Source organism: Malus domestica, chromosome 12, assembly GCF_042453785.1.
Source record: "Malus domestica chromosome 12, GDT2T_hap1".
In the NCBI taxonomy this organism is placed as follows: Eukaryota; Viridiplantae; Streptophyta; class Magnoliopsida; order Rosales; family Rosaceae; genus Malus; species Malus domestica.
In genome coordinates, this window is record NC_091672.1 from 29,382,721 (window position 1) to 29,399,041 (window position 16,321).

General features: G+C 38.3%; 2 protein-coding genes across 3 annotated transcripts in view; one reads left to right on the forward strand and one right to left on the reverse strand.

Annotated features, from left to right (window-relative positions):
• LOC103451352 (acyl carrier protein 1, chloroplastic-like) overlaps window positions 1-10,913 on the forward strand; it is a 30,104-nt gene extending 19,191 nt beyond the window's left edge. For both annotated transcript variants that reach the window (XM_070809628.1, XM_070809626.1), the window contains one exon: window positions 10,626-10,913. In XM_070809628.1, the coding sequence (XP_070665729.1) occupies window positions 10,626-10,754 (129 nt within the window). In that variant the 3' untranslated portion in view covers window positions 10,755-10,913. The remainder of the gene's footprint in view (window positions 1-10,625) is intronic.
• Window positions 304-2,007, reverse strand: LOC103451355 (ankyrin repeat-containing protein BDA1-like). Its single transcript, XM_029089929.2, has 2 exons — window positions 1,315-2,007; window positions 304-1,236 (listed from the first exon to the last, which is right to left on the reverse strand). Exons 1-2 carry the CDS (start codon window positions 1,885-1,887, stop codon window positions 421-423), a joined length of 1,389 nt encoding a protein of 462 aa, XP_028945762.2. The 5' UTR covers window positions 1,888-2,007; the 3' UTR covers window positions 304-420.
• Window positions 10,914-16,321: the final 5,408 nt, after the last annotated feature.

The following is a 16,321-nucleotide window of genomic DNA, read 5'->3' on the forward strand; positions in this document are numbered from 1 at the left end:
GAAAATTAAGAAATGACGCCTAGACCGCCTAAGCACCCACATAACCCGTCTAGACCCGCCTAGACACCTGCCTAGGTTGCAACTCACTTAGATAGAAAATAGATAACTTTTCTTTTCCAATAAATTGTAAGAGACTTATTGAACACTTAAATAAACACACATGATATGTTTGCTCCCTATATTTTTATTATATTCCAATACTTTATAATACATATGTCATTCTATTTTCTAGTTTATGATGAAATTATATATATTTTAAGTATAAACAGACACTAATTTACATGAAATACAATAAATGTACTTAGATACGCCGAGGCACCCACCTAGGCGCTAGGCCCCAACTCGCCGTCCGACTAGCGCCTAGTGTCTTTTAGAACCTTACTTCCCAGCCGTCAATAACAATTTACAATAACAATTTTATCACCAAATTAATTCAAAGAACCGAAGGATCCATTTTCCGAGAGGTTTTGTAAGCCAGATTGCGACAGGGTGTCTAGCCCATTTGGCAGCAAGTCCGACCAAAAAGGGCAAAACCGATGTGAACACGGTGATAAAGAGCCCGGTGTTATACGATGGTGCAATGTTGACAACCGCAGTGCTGTAGGTGGTGTATACCGCTATGATGCAGATTTGAAGCTCCAACTGGAGAGGGAAATTGGCTGTGAGGACGATCATGGTGTAAAGAGAAAAGTAAAATCCAATCGAGTTGAAAACCACAAAAATGACGAATGAAACTTCACTATAAGAACCCATGATGGACCTTCCTGCCAAGTGTACTGGTTCATTGCTGCTGCCAGTCCCACTATTATTCACATCATTACTGTCCTGCCAAATTCCATTTGGAGGGTTGAGTCCCACTTGAAAGGTGGCCGTAGCCACTAGTGAAGCGACTACTAGCAGCGCGTTACGTGCATCGCTAGGACTGTCTCTGCCCTTTTTGAACTGGAAGTATTCCCACCTATTTGTCTTCTGCTGCTCCTGCTGCTCCTGCTGCAACTGATGAGTCTCTGATGACGTGTGGTTATGGTTAGGGCTATGAGAATTGGAGAATTGGACACCGGAGTGGACTATATCTCCTGCTCTCAAAGCTCCAGCACCACGAAGGATTGCCTCCATTTCCCAATCACCGGTTTCATTTGGGAAGACCAGATCCAAAGCTGTGAGACCCCTATCGTTTACAGAATTTACTTCCAAGGCTCCTGCAATTGTTTCACTGCCAACTAATCCTTCCACCACCTGCGATCATTAGTCAACTAACAAATCAATATGGACTAAAATTCATGGGTACTGATCAACGGTTCAAATAGTACTTGCCTGATGTTGTTTTTTCCAGGTTGCTAGATGAAGAACTGTGTCGCCATGCTTATCCTTCATGTTCAAGATGTACACCTTGTTCGCTTCTGCAACCAATTCCACCAAAAATTTAATTGCTTTAAACTGGCTGCACTTAACAGCAAGGTGAATAACAGTCTCCCCTTGTACGGTCACATCTTCAACACTTTCTGGACAAGCCAAGACCATTTCTCTAATTACGTCTACCCTCCCCCTGCTAGCGGCATAGTGGAGAGGAGTCCACTCATCTCTTCCGTTTAGCTGGCAGAGTCTCCGGTCAACCCTCAGCATCTCCCTTACAATTTCCAAATACCCATTGGCGGATGCAATATGCATGGGGCTAAAACCATCCCGGTTCAGTTCTTCGACATAATCTGGTTTCAACCTCACAATCTCCTTGACAAAGTCGACATGCCCAGCAATCGAAGCAACATGTAAAGGATTATCTGTGGAAGTTAGGGCAAGGCTATGGAGTAGAAGTGGATTCTCTGCCAGCAATCGATGCAGAAGTTGGACATCTCCCGTCTGAGAAGCGTCAAACAGCCTTGCATCCATTGTAAAGGGTTGTTTTAATTGATACGCACCTCATCTCCATTGTAATGTGTCTATATATATGCCTGAGCAGGTAAATAGTTTTTCACCAGATGAAGAATAGCTTGACATACTCAAGGTTCAAATGCGCGTGAATCCGGGATGCAGCACTCTCAAGGTCGAAGAATACTTCACCATATAAACATAACCTGTTCGGGTTTGTTAAGGGGCAAAATTCCAGGATCAGACACGTACCAGACTAATTGTTTGAAAGAAAACTAATGAAAATGACTTGAAAACTTTTAAGTTTTAACGATAAGGACAAAATAAAGGGTAAAATGAATAGTGCTATAATTGACTTTGTAGTATAAAAATGTGGTTTTTCGTTAAAGTGAACAGTACCGGGAACTTTTCGTTAAAGTTCTCTTGTTTGAACTCTATTCATGTAAATTCATAATCTATTTACGAGATAACTATAATAATTCAGGATAAACTTAGAATAATCTTTCAGTCGAAATCTCGTGACATCATATAGTGGCCTCAGCGTCATTCGTTGGAAGTTTGAAACAATATTGCGGATACCTGAATGGTAAGGAGTCTTGGAACATAGAAATAACATTTGACAAGTAAAATATCGGTGTTTCAAGATGTTACATCGCCATCAAAGCTCGTTCATCGTTCAATCGGGAAGCAGTAAACAATACCAAAACTACAGCACGGGTCCTTTTAACTCTATCGCGGCTGTAATTCCAACGAATCCACTCCATCAAAATTTTAGTAGACTTTCCATTGCCAACTAACCATTCGACGCTTTGCTGTGCTTTGAAAAAAAAACTGCTTCTGTTGTACTGTGAGAATAAGCTCATTTTTGTTGCTTCACTGTTTTTAAGTGTTTACAACCTTTTGAGTTCAACTTTTGTTGATAACCACTTTTTATAAAAGCATCTCAGTACCAAACCAGTACTAAGGCTACACTATTTATTTCTCTTCCTACAATCTGTAAGATTGGCTCAAAGTTTCGCGCGCGTCAACAGGATTGTCATACTCCATATCAACGACAATATCAACCCTAGTTAGGCCACCATGAACATCTGATGAAACCAGAACTAAAGCTTATTCAGAACACAAACAATCTCATTTACTGGAGACAGACACATAGTAGTAGTCAAACTACTATATTCCTATGGCGGGCGGCTTCGGCAATAGCAACATAAATTGTGGGTTTTACCCACGGTTTTTTTTACAGGTTGACAAGTATAAGTGATTCAAGTTTTGTGTCCCAATGCGAACATATTTCAGATAAGACAAAACGATCTTGTAAAAAATTTGCAATATATATTCCGATAACAATTTTGTATGTTCTTCATTTAGGTACATTAATACATTTGAATATTTTGCTATATCCATCAGTACAAACATGTAGTTATATTGATTCAATATAATGCATTTCGGTCAATATATTGCATTTCGTTACGTACACTTTGGTACACACATTTGAGTATTGACTTTTAGGTACATTAATTCAATTATTATATTTCGGTAAATACATTTAGGTACATACATTTTGGTATTGATATTTAGGTACATACATTTTTGGTATTGACATTTAGGTACATACATTTTGGTATATACATTTCAGTACGTACATTTTGGTACATACATTTCAGTATTGACATTTAGATCATTAATTCAATATAATACATTTCGGTACATACATTTAGGTTCATTATAATATATTTCGGTACAACCATGTAGGGGCAAATATTTCGGTACAAAAAAGTCAATTTTATATATTTTGGCACAATTATTTTTGTACACTTATGTATTTATATATTTTTGTATCACAAATTTTATTTAATATTTTCTCATTTAAATTCATTTCTAATTAAAAAAAACCTAAATATGTGCATATTAATAAAATTAAAATTTAATATGGAGAGATTAAATAAAAATACACATTAAATGACACACCCCGATCCTAGAATCAAGGCGTGCTGGCCGTCACGTAAGCGTGACGTAACCAAAAGTGCGATGCGGAAGCAAAAGATAAAGGAAATACGAAGGAATAAAAACCAACTACTAGCAGTAATATCCAACTAACATGCTAGAGTGAGTTTAAGTGTGAAACACACAAATTCAGAGCATAAGTACTAGGTGCAATCAAGTAGGACTATAACTAAATTACAACACCCGCACGTGAGTCCTACATTCAAGGAGTCTGTCAGAACGCCGTAGAAGTCCTCGTCAACCACTAACTGCTAACTAGGACCTGGAGGGGCGCAAAACAAAATTGAGTGGGTCAGTAAAACAAAGCTTTTCGAAAACATTTCAATTTAACAACATTTCTAACCCCTCGCTGTAAAACCTGTATACTTTCCCAGAAAATAACATAATATACATATAAATCTTCATATATCTCAAATCGCAAATCTTTACCAAAAACCAGAAAGTATGCCATGCCATAAACGTCAATCAGAATAAGGATGCATCAATATAACAGGTGAAATAAGGAATCAACCGGAGACCCTGCAGTTGGTCCTGTACGGTTAATTCTATAGCTCAATATCCAATCCAACCAGAGTCACCACAGTGACCTGTACGGCATTACTCTGCACATAAATTGGAACCACCTAAAATAGTATGTACGATAAGAATGGTGTAAAAATACGCTCTAGTGCTTCTCTCATCAACAATTGTATAATAATCTAAAGTCACCTACGAGTCGGAACCACCTCTCATGGTCTGTACGATATGTCGGAACCCTCTAATGGTCTGTACGACATGCACCTACTTGGATCCAAGGTGAGCGTGTGGTGCGGGGTGAATAATATAAGCACTAACACCAGGGGTGCATGTTTGAGCTTTCAATACAATTCCTATCACAATAAATCACATGATTAATATAGAACTCACCTGATACTCACCTGTGCGTCCACAACACAATTTCACATATATATATGCATCAATTATTAATTCATATAATGTATGCATAGCATTTAAAAACAAACTTTCATTTAAATTCAATTTCTGGGAAAAATCAATAGTATATAGGTAAATACAGAAAATACTGCCCACTCACTGATAAGTCGAAGGGTCGTAACCCCCGTGACGTCGTTGAACGTGCTCGTCCTCAGGATAGGTCTCACCTATATGCGAAACAATTATAAAAACGTTATTTAAATCACATAGGCAATAATACGTAATAACTTCTCATACGATGCTCAATTTGGGTATATGAATATACCACAGTGACCTACTCGACGTCACGGACGTCGAGGTATTTTTAGAAAAACATTTGGACTAGCCACGCGCCCCCACACGTCTGGATAGCCACGCGCCCCTACCTCCAGTCGCCGGAAAAACTCGCCGGTGCCGGAAACTGGGCAGGCCTGTAATCGCCATTTTCTCGCTCGATTCTCAACCATTTTCCATGAACTTTTCACCAAAACTTCACAAATTATGAGAGGAAGAAGGCTATACCTTTAAAAACTTCCAAATCCTTCGAAATCACGTCAGGAAATTTCACCAAAACCGGTCACCTTCGAACCTTGTGATCCCGACATTCAAAACCTTCAAACGAACGTCCCTGAGCTTCGTGGGAACCTCCTAAAGCTCAATGTGAGCTTGGATTGTCCTAAAAACCAACCATTACAAAGTTCATGAGCAGTACTCAAATCGGACCTCGAGGTTTCAACGTGAAATCGAAAGGTTTCTTACCTGAAATGGGTATGGATGTGTTCGTAGGGTCCTCACGAGTACAATGGTGTCCTTGAAAACTTCGAACCGTGTTTGGATGATCGTGGGTGAATGTGTCCGTACGGTTTCGAGAGGAAGAGAGAGAGAGAAAAGCTGAGAGAGAAAAGAGAGAGGGTACGGGGAAGGAAATAGTGTATATGTCCCGTGTGTGTGATCCATCCAAACCAAACCACAATCCAACTTTCTTTAAGTCTCTAGATCACTTTAGGTCTAAACTTTAGTGAAATCACCCAAAAAAAAACCAACTTAATTAAGTCACACACACACACACAACCCCACTTGACGACCAAGGGTAATTTCGTAACTTCAAGTCCTCGGAAATGAAATTCCGGGACGGGCTGTGACAATCTACCATCTTTATAGAATTTCGTCCTCGAAATTCATACAACCAATGAAACCACTAACACTCATAAAATAACCTTGGATACATCTCTCTCATTCGATATTCTGTCTCCCAAGTAGCTTCTTCCACTGAGTGGTTCCTCTGCATTACTTTTACCAGGCTCACTGTCTTATTCCTTAGAACTTTATCTTTCCAATTCAAGATAGTCACTGGTTCCTCATCATACGTCAAATCTGGATTAATCTCCAAAGGTTGAGAAGGAATCACATGTGAAGGATCTGAAACATAATGTCGAAGCATCGAGACATGAAACACATTATGTATCTTAGATAACTCCGGAGGTAACTCCAATCTGTAAGCAACTTCACCAATCCTTTTAGTGATCTCATAAGGTCATATGTACCTAGGACTTAGCTTGCATTTCTTTCCAAATCGCACTACACATCTCCAAGGTGACAATTTCAAGAATACCAAATTACCCACATCATATACTCGATCAGTAGCATGTCTATTTGCTAAACTCTTTTGTCGATCCTGGGCCGCTTTCAGGTTAGACTTAATCACCTGAACATTTTGAGTAGTTTCATCCACAATCTCTGGACCCTCTAGCACTCTTTCGCCAACCTCTGACCAACACAATGGCGTACGACAAGCTCTACCATAAAGTGCCTCAAATGGTGACATACCAATGCTCGAATGAAAACTATTATTGTAGGCAAATTCCATCAAGTCTAGGCGATCATGCCAAGAATCCCCAAACTACAACACTGAAGATCTCAACATATCCTCTAACGTCTGAATAGTCCTATCTGATTGTCCATCTGTTTGAGGATGATAAGCAGTGCTATATAGCAGTTTCGTACCAAAAGCTTCTTGAAAAGCTATCCAAAACTTAGAAGTAAATCTTGGATCTCGATCAGAAATAATACTCACTGGAACTCCATGATACTTCACAATCTTCGTGATGAACAACTTAGCTAATTTATTCAGAGGATACTTGTCCCTCACTGGAATGAAGTGTGCTGACTTGGTAAGCCGATCTACAATCACCCAAACGCCATCAAATCCATTATGTGTACGTGGAAGCTTATATACAAAATCCATAGTTATATTTTCCCATTTCCACTGAGGAACGGGAAGTGGTTGCATCCGTCCAAAAGGGTTCTTTCTTTCAGCTTTGACTTGCTGACAAACAATACACCCACTTACATATTCTGCAATTTGCCTTTTCATACCCGGCCAATAATAAAATGGTTGAATGGTATGGTACATCTTAGTCCCTCCTGGATGCATCGCATAAGCTGAACAATGTGCTTCATCCAGAATTTCCTTCTTTAATTCCTCATTACTCGGTACATACATTCTGTTCTCCTGCATAAGCATGCCATCTGATTCTCGAATCCTGAGGTCTTTCTTTTTCCCTTCATTTCTCAATCGAATCATTTCTTGAATCTCTTCATCAACCATCTGAGCTTCAAATACACGATCAACCAAAACTGGCCTGACTTGGAAACTAGCAAGAAAAGCTTCTCTTTATTCTTTGATCTCCAACTTTACTCCAGTAGCTCTCAAGTCTGCAAGAAGAGGAACACGGCAAGCATACAAAGCATTAAGTCGACCTTGAGGTTTCCTACTCAATGCATCAACTACCACATTTGCACGACCCGGATGATACTCAATAGTGCAGTCATAATCACTTAGTAATTCCATCCACCTTCGCTGACGAAGATTAAGATCAGGCTGAGTAAAAAGATACTGAAGACTCTTATGATCTGTGAAGATCTTACACTTCTCACCATAGAGATAATGCCTCCAAATCTTCAAAGCAAAAACAATGGCTGCCAACTCAAGATCGTGAGTAGGATAATTCCTTTCATGAATCTTCAACTGTTGAGAAGCATAGGCGATTACTCTATTATGCTGCATCAAGACACATCCTAAACCATTCAAGGAAGCATCACTATAAATCTCAAAGTTACCACTATCGTCAGGAAGTACCAATACTGGAGTATGAGTGAATTGTTCTTATTTTATGCTTAGATCTTTCGGGTTACAGCAACGCTCCTTGCGGCTTCGCGTTTCCTGCGCTGTATGTGTTTCTGTTTGAATTGTTCTTATTTTATGCTTAGATCTTTACACATTGTATTCTTTATGGACAATAATTTGGTGTTTCGTCGTAAGCGTCAAAAGTTTCAGTCTTCAAGTTCAAGGTTTAGTTTATGTGCACAATTCAATCCGAGCTTTATACTTGCAACGCAACAGAGTAAAACTTGGTTTTGAAGTGAAACGTGAACATTCTTTTGTGGCCAGGGACCCGTAGGCATGTACATTTTTATGACCGATAGTGAGAAAGCCGACCTTTTATTTGAAAAACGTAATAAGTTGACAATCATGGTGTTGTTGTGAGTTGTAGTAATGCTAACTGTTTGCCATTGAGCAGGCCAAACCAGAAACAATGGCGAAGGTGTCTAAGATAGTAAGGAAGCAACTTGCATTGCCAGATGACTCTGCTGTTACTGGCGAGTCAAAGTTTTCTGAACTTGGAGCTGATTCTGTTTGGATCAAAACTTGAACTTTGGGCTCAAGAAAGGAGCTGGCCCAAAAGGAGGCCCGAAGGGAAAGTCAGCCGAAGCCCAGTCAAAGCCCAGAAAGCAGAAGGGGCCTTTTCTGACTTGGTGCAGCTCATGAGGACCACTTGCTTACCTATCCAAAGGCCAAGTGGTATAGACTGACCAGCTACACAGCCCATAAAGTACTTTATGGTGGCAGTACATGTAAAATAGCTGATGAGTCATCACTTTTCAAACCGCATTCGGGCAAGGTTGCTGCTACAGGAGATCAAGTCGAGTTGTCTATATAAGAAGAAAGAGAAACCAGGAATAAGGACACTCAATCAAACAAACAAATGCAAGCACAAACTCAGCTCAAAGCCAGATTTGCCTTCAAAATGAAGCTGTAGTCAGCCGAAGCCTTCATCCCTCTCGGGACAAGCCTTCATCCCTCGCAGGATAAAACCTTCACTCAAGCCCTTGTAATAGCTCTGCTACCTTGTTCAACCTTGTTGTAGTATCGATTCATCTTTTGTAAATCTCTCTCTCTAAGGCTTTCAGACCCTTGATAAACTACAAAGATAGGAACCTGCAAGACCATCAGCCTTACCCGACAAGGTTAAACCTTGCCCGACCTTCTTTGTTTTTGTCTTTTCATTCATTAGCCTAGCAATATGTTGTATACTTCCAGTTATATTCAAGTTATTTCTAGCAAGATGACTATTAAAAGGCTGTCTCAGTACTCGGATCCGATTTGAATATATCTTCAGTGTTCAAACCAGATCCAAGTCCTAAGCCCTCGGGCATGTAAATCTGATTAGTTAAAAGTCCTTGGCCTCAAGGCATAAAAAAAAACCTTATGTGGACTTAACCCATCCATAACAATCCTTGATAAACGAGAAGTCCGAAGTTACTTGGGGTGCAAGTAATCGACCTACCTCTTAGTCTTATTTCTATTACATTATGATTATCATAGAACGCTTAAGAATGGGAAGGATTCTGATAGGAAGCCTCAAGGCCTACACCTAAGGCCCTATGAAGGCACCTATTTGGATTCATTCCGTTCTGCGGTCTAGAACGTTTGAGTATAAGAACGAACTCTAATGGGAAGCCTCAAGGCCTACATCTAAGGCCCTACAAAGGCACCTATTTGGGTTCATTCTACCTCTCGGACTCGGGTAATCAGAAGTATAATAGTTATAAGACTCATGCATTCACGAGAACAAATATGATGTGTTCGAGCACTGGTTTAGTTATTGATAGGAAGCCTCAAGGCCTACACCTAAGGCCCCACAAAGGCACTTGTCATAACTAACACGGTTTCTTGGGTATATACATATATACAACCAAAACTCGACATCCATTTCACATCTACCATACTGAAGATGGCAGTGGCACACCTGAGCACCTAAAAGTTAACCTTGATTGTGAGCCTCAAGGCCTACACCTAAGGCCCCACAAAGGCACCTCTCAAAGTTAACTCTGTCATTCTCTTTCAGCCTTGCCCGACGAGCCTTGCCCGACAAGACTTGCCCGATAAGACTTGCCCGACGAGACTTGCCCGACAAGACTTGCCCGACGAGATTTACCCGACAAAGCCCGACAGTGAAGCAGAAGCCCGACAGTAGCCCTCAACCGGCGCCAACCTCCCGGGGAGCTGTGTGCTCGTCGGCCAGGAAACATCCCCGACGGAAATTCCTGACGCGAACAGATCCTCTCGATACGGTACATTCTATAATTGTTAATATGCTAACATGCTACTTGACACATTGTTTTCCCTGAATCTTGTCTTCCTATAAGCATGGTTTTGCTCTGTTTGTAAACTAGAGTTTAGTCGTTGATGTTATTTTTTTCCCGGTTGTTATTCATCTGCAAACTTGTTACATAAAATGGATCTCTCTTCAACCGGAGTCGTTCTATCCTGTTCTTGTAGCAAAAGTTGTCCTCTTTATAATTTCGATGATTTATTCTTAAGCAGTGAAGAATTAAGAGACTATCGGGATATTTTATTGGAGTCAACCTTTAAATCTCTCTTGTTTGTATATCCATCCTGTAGTTAAGTACATTTTAATGTATTCTACTTCCAGTTTATTTTGATGTAAATCTACATCCAGGTTGAGATTGTGATGGGATTTGAGGAGGAATTCGGTATAAGTGTGGAAGAGGACAGCGCTCAGACCATTGCAACCGTGCAGGATGCGGCGGATCTTATTGAGAAGCTCGTTGAGAAAAATAAGGCTTAGAAGCGATGGAAACAGAGTCGAGTAGTGTTTTCATTTCTTAGCCTGCTTTAGAGACAAGTACTTGGTAGACTGGTTATGTACTCGGTCGTTTTGTGTTAATCCGAACCTTGTAGTTTCGTGGTTTTGTTAAAAAGTTATGAAGATTTTGAGTTTGTGTTATGTTTTTCGATCCCTATTTTTTTGCTCGAGACGTATTCTGTGACATAACGATGGCAAATCTGCAACAACTGAATTTTGATAATTTGAAAACGCTTTTTAGTTATTTCAAAAGCATTACTTTCCATTAATCATGTCATTGCATGATTTGAAACAAAAGAGTTGAGGTTCATTTTCTTTTCATTGGTATGCTATGCAACCAAATCTCAAGGGAAAATTTTATACGACGGCAATAATGCCAACAATGTTTTATGGCACAGAATGCTGGGCAGCCAAGCATCAACACTTGCAGAAAATGAGGGTAGTAGAGATTAGAATGCTTCGTTGGATGTGTGGGCACACGAAAAAAAACATGATTAAGAACAAGGAGATCCAAGGTAAAGTATGAGTAGCTGCAATTAAAAATAAAATGAGAGAAAATCGGTTAAGGTGATTTGGACATATGAACCGAAATTCTACAGATACTCCGGTTAGAAAATACGATTACGAGATGGAGGCTCAGGGCATAAGGGTAGAGGAAGATCTAAAAAGATTTGGAAAGAGACTTGAGAAAAGACATGAAGTACTTAGAGCTAACAGAAGACTTAGTACAAAACCGAGCACAACGACGTACTAAAATTCACACAGTTAACTCTACTAAGTGAGAAATAAGGCTTTGTTGTTGTTGGTAAGCTATGAAGCCATGCTTGACAAAGTTGATAATTTCAAACTTGAAATCAATTTCTCAAAAACAGATTGACTTCTATATGGGTTTTCAGTAGGCGAAGAATAGCTTGAGCCTCAAGATTGCGCGTCAATCATAGCGGTGGAATATGTCTGCCTCAGCTTCAACCCTAACCCTTGGAAGTTCTTTTGAAAACTATTTTTTTATTTTTTTTTGGAAACTAACCCTTGGAAGTTTGAAACAACATTGCGGATGTCTGGATGGTAAGGAGTCGGAGTGTTAAATGTCAAAATTCCCTTTTTTTTAGTTAAAATGGTTATTGAGATTGACAAAATTCCTCACTTTGGACACTGATATTGAAAAAAGATAGAAATGGTTTCTGAGTTTGTCGTCATTTCGTGAAAAATCTGTCAATATACTCGTTAACTGGAGGAGTTCAGTTTGACAAAAAAGAAGAAAGAATGTGTTCGTATTCTCATTTAGACGTATACATACAATCATATACAATGGCTATCATAATAAAGAAAGAATAATTACAATTGATTACAAGGGATACGCCCTAAACTAAGCCCAAGATTATAGGAATCCTAATACAAGTCAACAAGAAATACCTTTAAAAAGTGGTCACGTGGCCGCTCACATGATAATTTAATGAGAATATTGACAAATTTTTGGGAGAAAGACCAAAATAATTGGCGGTGGACAAACTCAGAGAATCCTTCTATTAATTTGTATTGTATGTGATCAATAGTTATGCCGTCCATTTTGGCTAAAACAGCCTACAAAATTTTATATTAAAAAACCCATTCAAATTTGGAGATTAGACAAGCCACTGAATAAAAAAGAAAAATTAATTCAAAGTTTTTTGTTTATTTTGTTTTCTTTCCATGTTATCGTACAAAAAACTGCCTAAAACATTTTACAACAATAATTTAATCACAAACTTTACAATAATAATTTTGTCACCGAAAAAATTCAAAGAACCGACGGATCAATTTTTCGAGAGGTTTGGTAAGCCTGATTACGACAGGGTGCCGAGCCCATTTGCAGGCAAGTCCGACCAAAAAAGGCAAAACGATTGTGAACACGTAGATAAAGATCGTCATGTAAGAAGAAGATGGTGGTGCAATGCGGATAATTGCAGTGCTGTTGGTGAAGTATACCGCTGAGGTGCAGATTTGAAGCTCCAACTGCAGAGGGAAATTGGTTCATGATGTGTGACATTCCGAACCATTATCAGACCTCAAGGTTAGGGCTTCTACCCTAACCCTTGGAAGTTTGAAACAACATTGTGGATGTCTGAATGGTAAGGAGTCGGAGTGTTAAGTGTCAAAATTCTTTTTTTTTAAGCTAAAATGGTTCTTGAGATTGACCCAATTCTTTACTTTGGACACTGACATTGAAAAAAGATAGAAATAGTCTTTGGGTTGCAGTGTTGTTGGATTCCATGAATGCTCAAATATTGTGTCATGACGTGTGACATTCCGAACCATTATCAGGCCTCAAGGTTAGGGCTTCTACCCTAACCCTTGGAAGTTTGAAACAACATTGTGGATTCTGAATGGTAAGGAGTCGGAGTGTTAAGTGTCAAAATTTCTTTTTTAGCTAAAATAGTTCTTGAGATTGACACAATTCTTCACTTTAGACACTGACATTGAAAAAAGATAGAAATGGTCTCTGAGTTTGTCGTCCTTTCGTGAAAAATCTGTCAATATACTTGTTAACTGGAGGAGTTCGGTTTGACAGAAAAGAAGAAAGAATGCTTTCCAATGTGTTTGTAATCTTCTTATTTAGAGATATACATACAATCATATACAATGGCTATCATAATAAGAAAAGAATAATTACAATTGATTACAAGGGATACGCCCTAAACTAAGCCCAAGATTATAGGAATCCTAATACAAGTCAACAAAAAAATACCTTAAAAAGGGGGTCACGTGGTCGCTCACATGACAATTTAACGAGGATATTAACATATTTTTTAGGGAAAGACTAAAATGATTGAAGGTAGACAAACTCAGGGACTACTTCTATCAATTTTTATTGTATGTGATCAAACTGAAGAGTTATGCCGTCCATTTTGACTAAAACAGCCTTCAAAAATTTATATTAACAAAAAAACCATTCAAATTTGGAGATTAGACAAACCACTGAATAAAAAAGAAAAATCAATTCATGTTGTAGGCATAATTTACTAAACAATTATGGAGGCCATAGAGAGAGGGAGAGAGTGCGGCATAGAGAGAGAAGAAGAGATAGATATGTAATTGTGGATGTGTTCTATTCCATCCCATTGTGCCTTTATTTATAGGAGTATGGAAGGTTAATTCCTTACCCTTTAGGATTACAACATTTAATAGGTAATCTACTCCTAATAGGAATATAAGAGATGTTCCAAGATATACTAGTATTTACACAATCACATTCCTAATCTCCAAACGGGGAAGCAATTGATGATGGACGAGTTCGAGAAATGTGTCGGCTACTCGCCGGTGGTGAAAGAGGTTATGCGAAGACAGAGCATTTCCAGCGAAGGCAGTGGCGATGACAGGAAGGTTGGTGCAAGGGCGAATTTGTTTGTTTCGAAGAGCCTGAGCATGAGTAAGAGAATAGGGGTTGCTTTGTTGAAGAACATCATACGAGGCGTGGGGACCGTTGTAAGTGTGTTGATTGGGGAGAAAGAGAGGGAAAACACGACGCCGCTGCTGTCACCACCGTTGGAGCAAAAACTTGCCAAGAACTCGAGTTCTTCTTCATCGGCTTCATCGGAGTGGGTCAAAGTTAGGCAGATAGGGAAGCATTACAAGGAGTTATCGGCATTGCATTTGTGTCAAGAGATTCAATCTCACGAGGGGGCAAGCAAAAAAAGCCAATTTTTCAAAGCTGAGTTTTGTAGCTTTGTGTTTTTGGTTTTTTTTTTCATCCAAAACTGTGAAAAAAAAGCTGAAGTTGAATGTTTACCAAACACAAAAAAGCTTTAATACCTACGTTTTTCAGAAGCACCTCAATACCAAACCAGGGCTTAATTTAAAAGCACTAATTTCCACTAATCATTCACGAATAGATTAAGGTTCATTTTTATTTTAACAACAATTGATCAAGTTGATCATATCAAATTTTAACTCAGTTGCATAAGCACTAAGAATCTCTGAAATACACTTCCATTATTCTGTGACAGCAAAAAGCAATACAAGATACAATATGACATCATACAAACACTTAAACGACACAATCCAATGACATATTTTGATAATCCAGTAAGATATCGACTTCTATGTACAGCGAGTGTGATAACCGGATCATCTAGCGACTAAGTTCTAGAGTTCCCGGACAACCAAAACCATCTTCGATACTGCGTAAGCCGTAGAGCGCATACTCTTCCTCCATCTATGGACGAGACTCCATCCAAGAGGTTAGTGCATCACTCCCAATCTGCGTCGAAGAAACGGCATCTTTCATCTCTGAATAGTACATTCTCCAAATGTAAATCTTCCTCCTGTTTTCATCCAAACGTCAATTACCAATAGGAAACGAATACTAATAATAATACTATGGATAAGAAACACATAATTACAAATACCTGGAACAAGTTTTTTTCTTGGATCAAGTTTTTGGTACTTTACCTTATGTCTAATGGCTTTTGTTGCTGTTTGTTTGCGTTAACTAATATTTTTGAATCCCTGGTAGTATTTTTATATTCTTTTGAAAAGAGATAATGTTATTTCATCCTGTGTTTTTTTCTCAAATAAATTCATGCTTTGTTAATTGTTAGCTTTTCTTTGCTCACTAAAATAAGCCACCTTAATTAATTAAGGTCTCTTGCTGCTGTTTTTGTCATAATATTACCATCTTTATTTCCTCTTTTTTTTTTTTTTCATTACACTTTGACTTCATGTTACTTTTTACAATTGGTCCTTACTTGACTGAGCCATAGTAAATTGTCCATAATTCACCTATGTACACTCTCGATTTTGATGATTACTCAAATGAAATTTGTGATTAATTTTATTGAATTGTTTTTATTTAATTTAATCTGTAATTTTTTTAAAATATGCAGGGAGTTGAAAGTCAAGAGGAGGAGGTAAGCACATATTAAGTTTTTGTATCTCAATTTGATCGTTTGATTTCAAATGCTGATTGTCTTTCTCTTTTCCTTTTCCTTTTGTTTATAAAGAATCAAACTATTTCAGTTGCTAACAGTGTGGATCAAGTTGTGGTAAAAAGGTCCTCCGCTTATATGATGATTTAATATATGAACAATTTAGATCTTCTGTTATTGACATTTCAATTGAATTTTACTTTCATATAAATTGCTTCACATAATGTAAAAACTATTTTAATGGTTTCAATAGGATGATATAGAACAACTATATTCATTTTCTTGACTTTTTTTTTGGCAGCTCATGAAATACTTTTCTCAAAATCTTTTTTTTTTTTCGGGAAATAAACTTTATCAAGATAAAGAGGACTGAACAACAACATGAAAAGCTGAGAATGAACAGTCGAATACCGAGTTAATTCCACTGCTTCCACCCAACAAATCCAAGTGCTAAAATTTCAATTATTGTTCTTCGGGGAGGTAAAGCTATTATCTTTGTATACAATATGTTGGATTTTTTATTTGCGGTTTTTTTTTTCTCTGTTGGAAATATTGGTATTTCTGTTAGTTGTTGATGGGTAGCTTGAATTTTGTTCAAGTCATAGTAATTTCCGTACAAGTTTACATTTTTGTGTGGAATTGGTG

Excerpts from the sequence above, each read along its gene's own strand:
- LOC103451355 (XM_029089929.2), bottom strand. The coding sequence starts at position 1,887 with ATGGATGCAAGGCTGTTTGACGCTTCTCAGACGGGAGATGTCCAACTT. Across the intron at positions 1,237-1,314 it reads CCTGGAAAAAACAACATCAG|GTGGTGGAAGGATTAGTTGG; the intron begins GCAAGTACTATT and ends TAATGATCGCAG.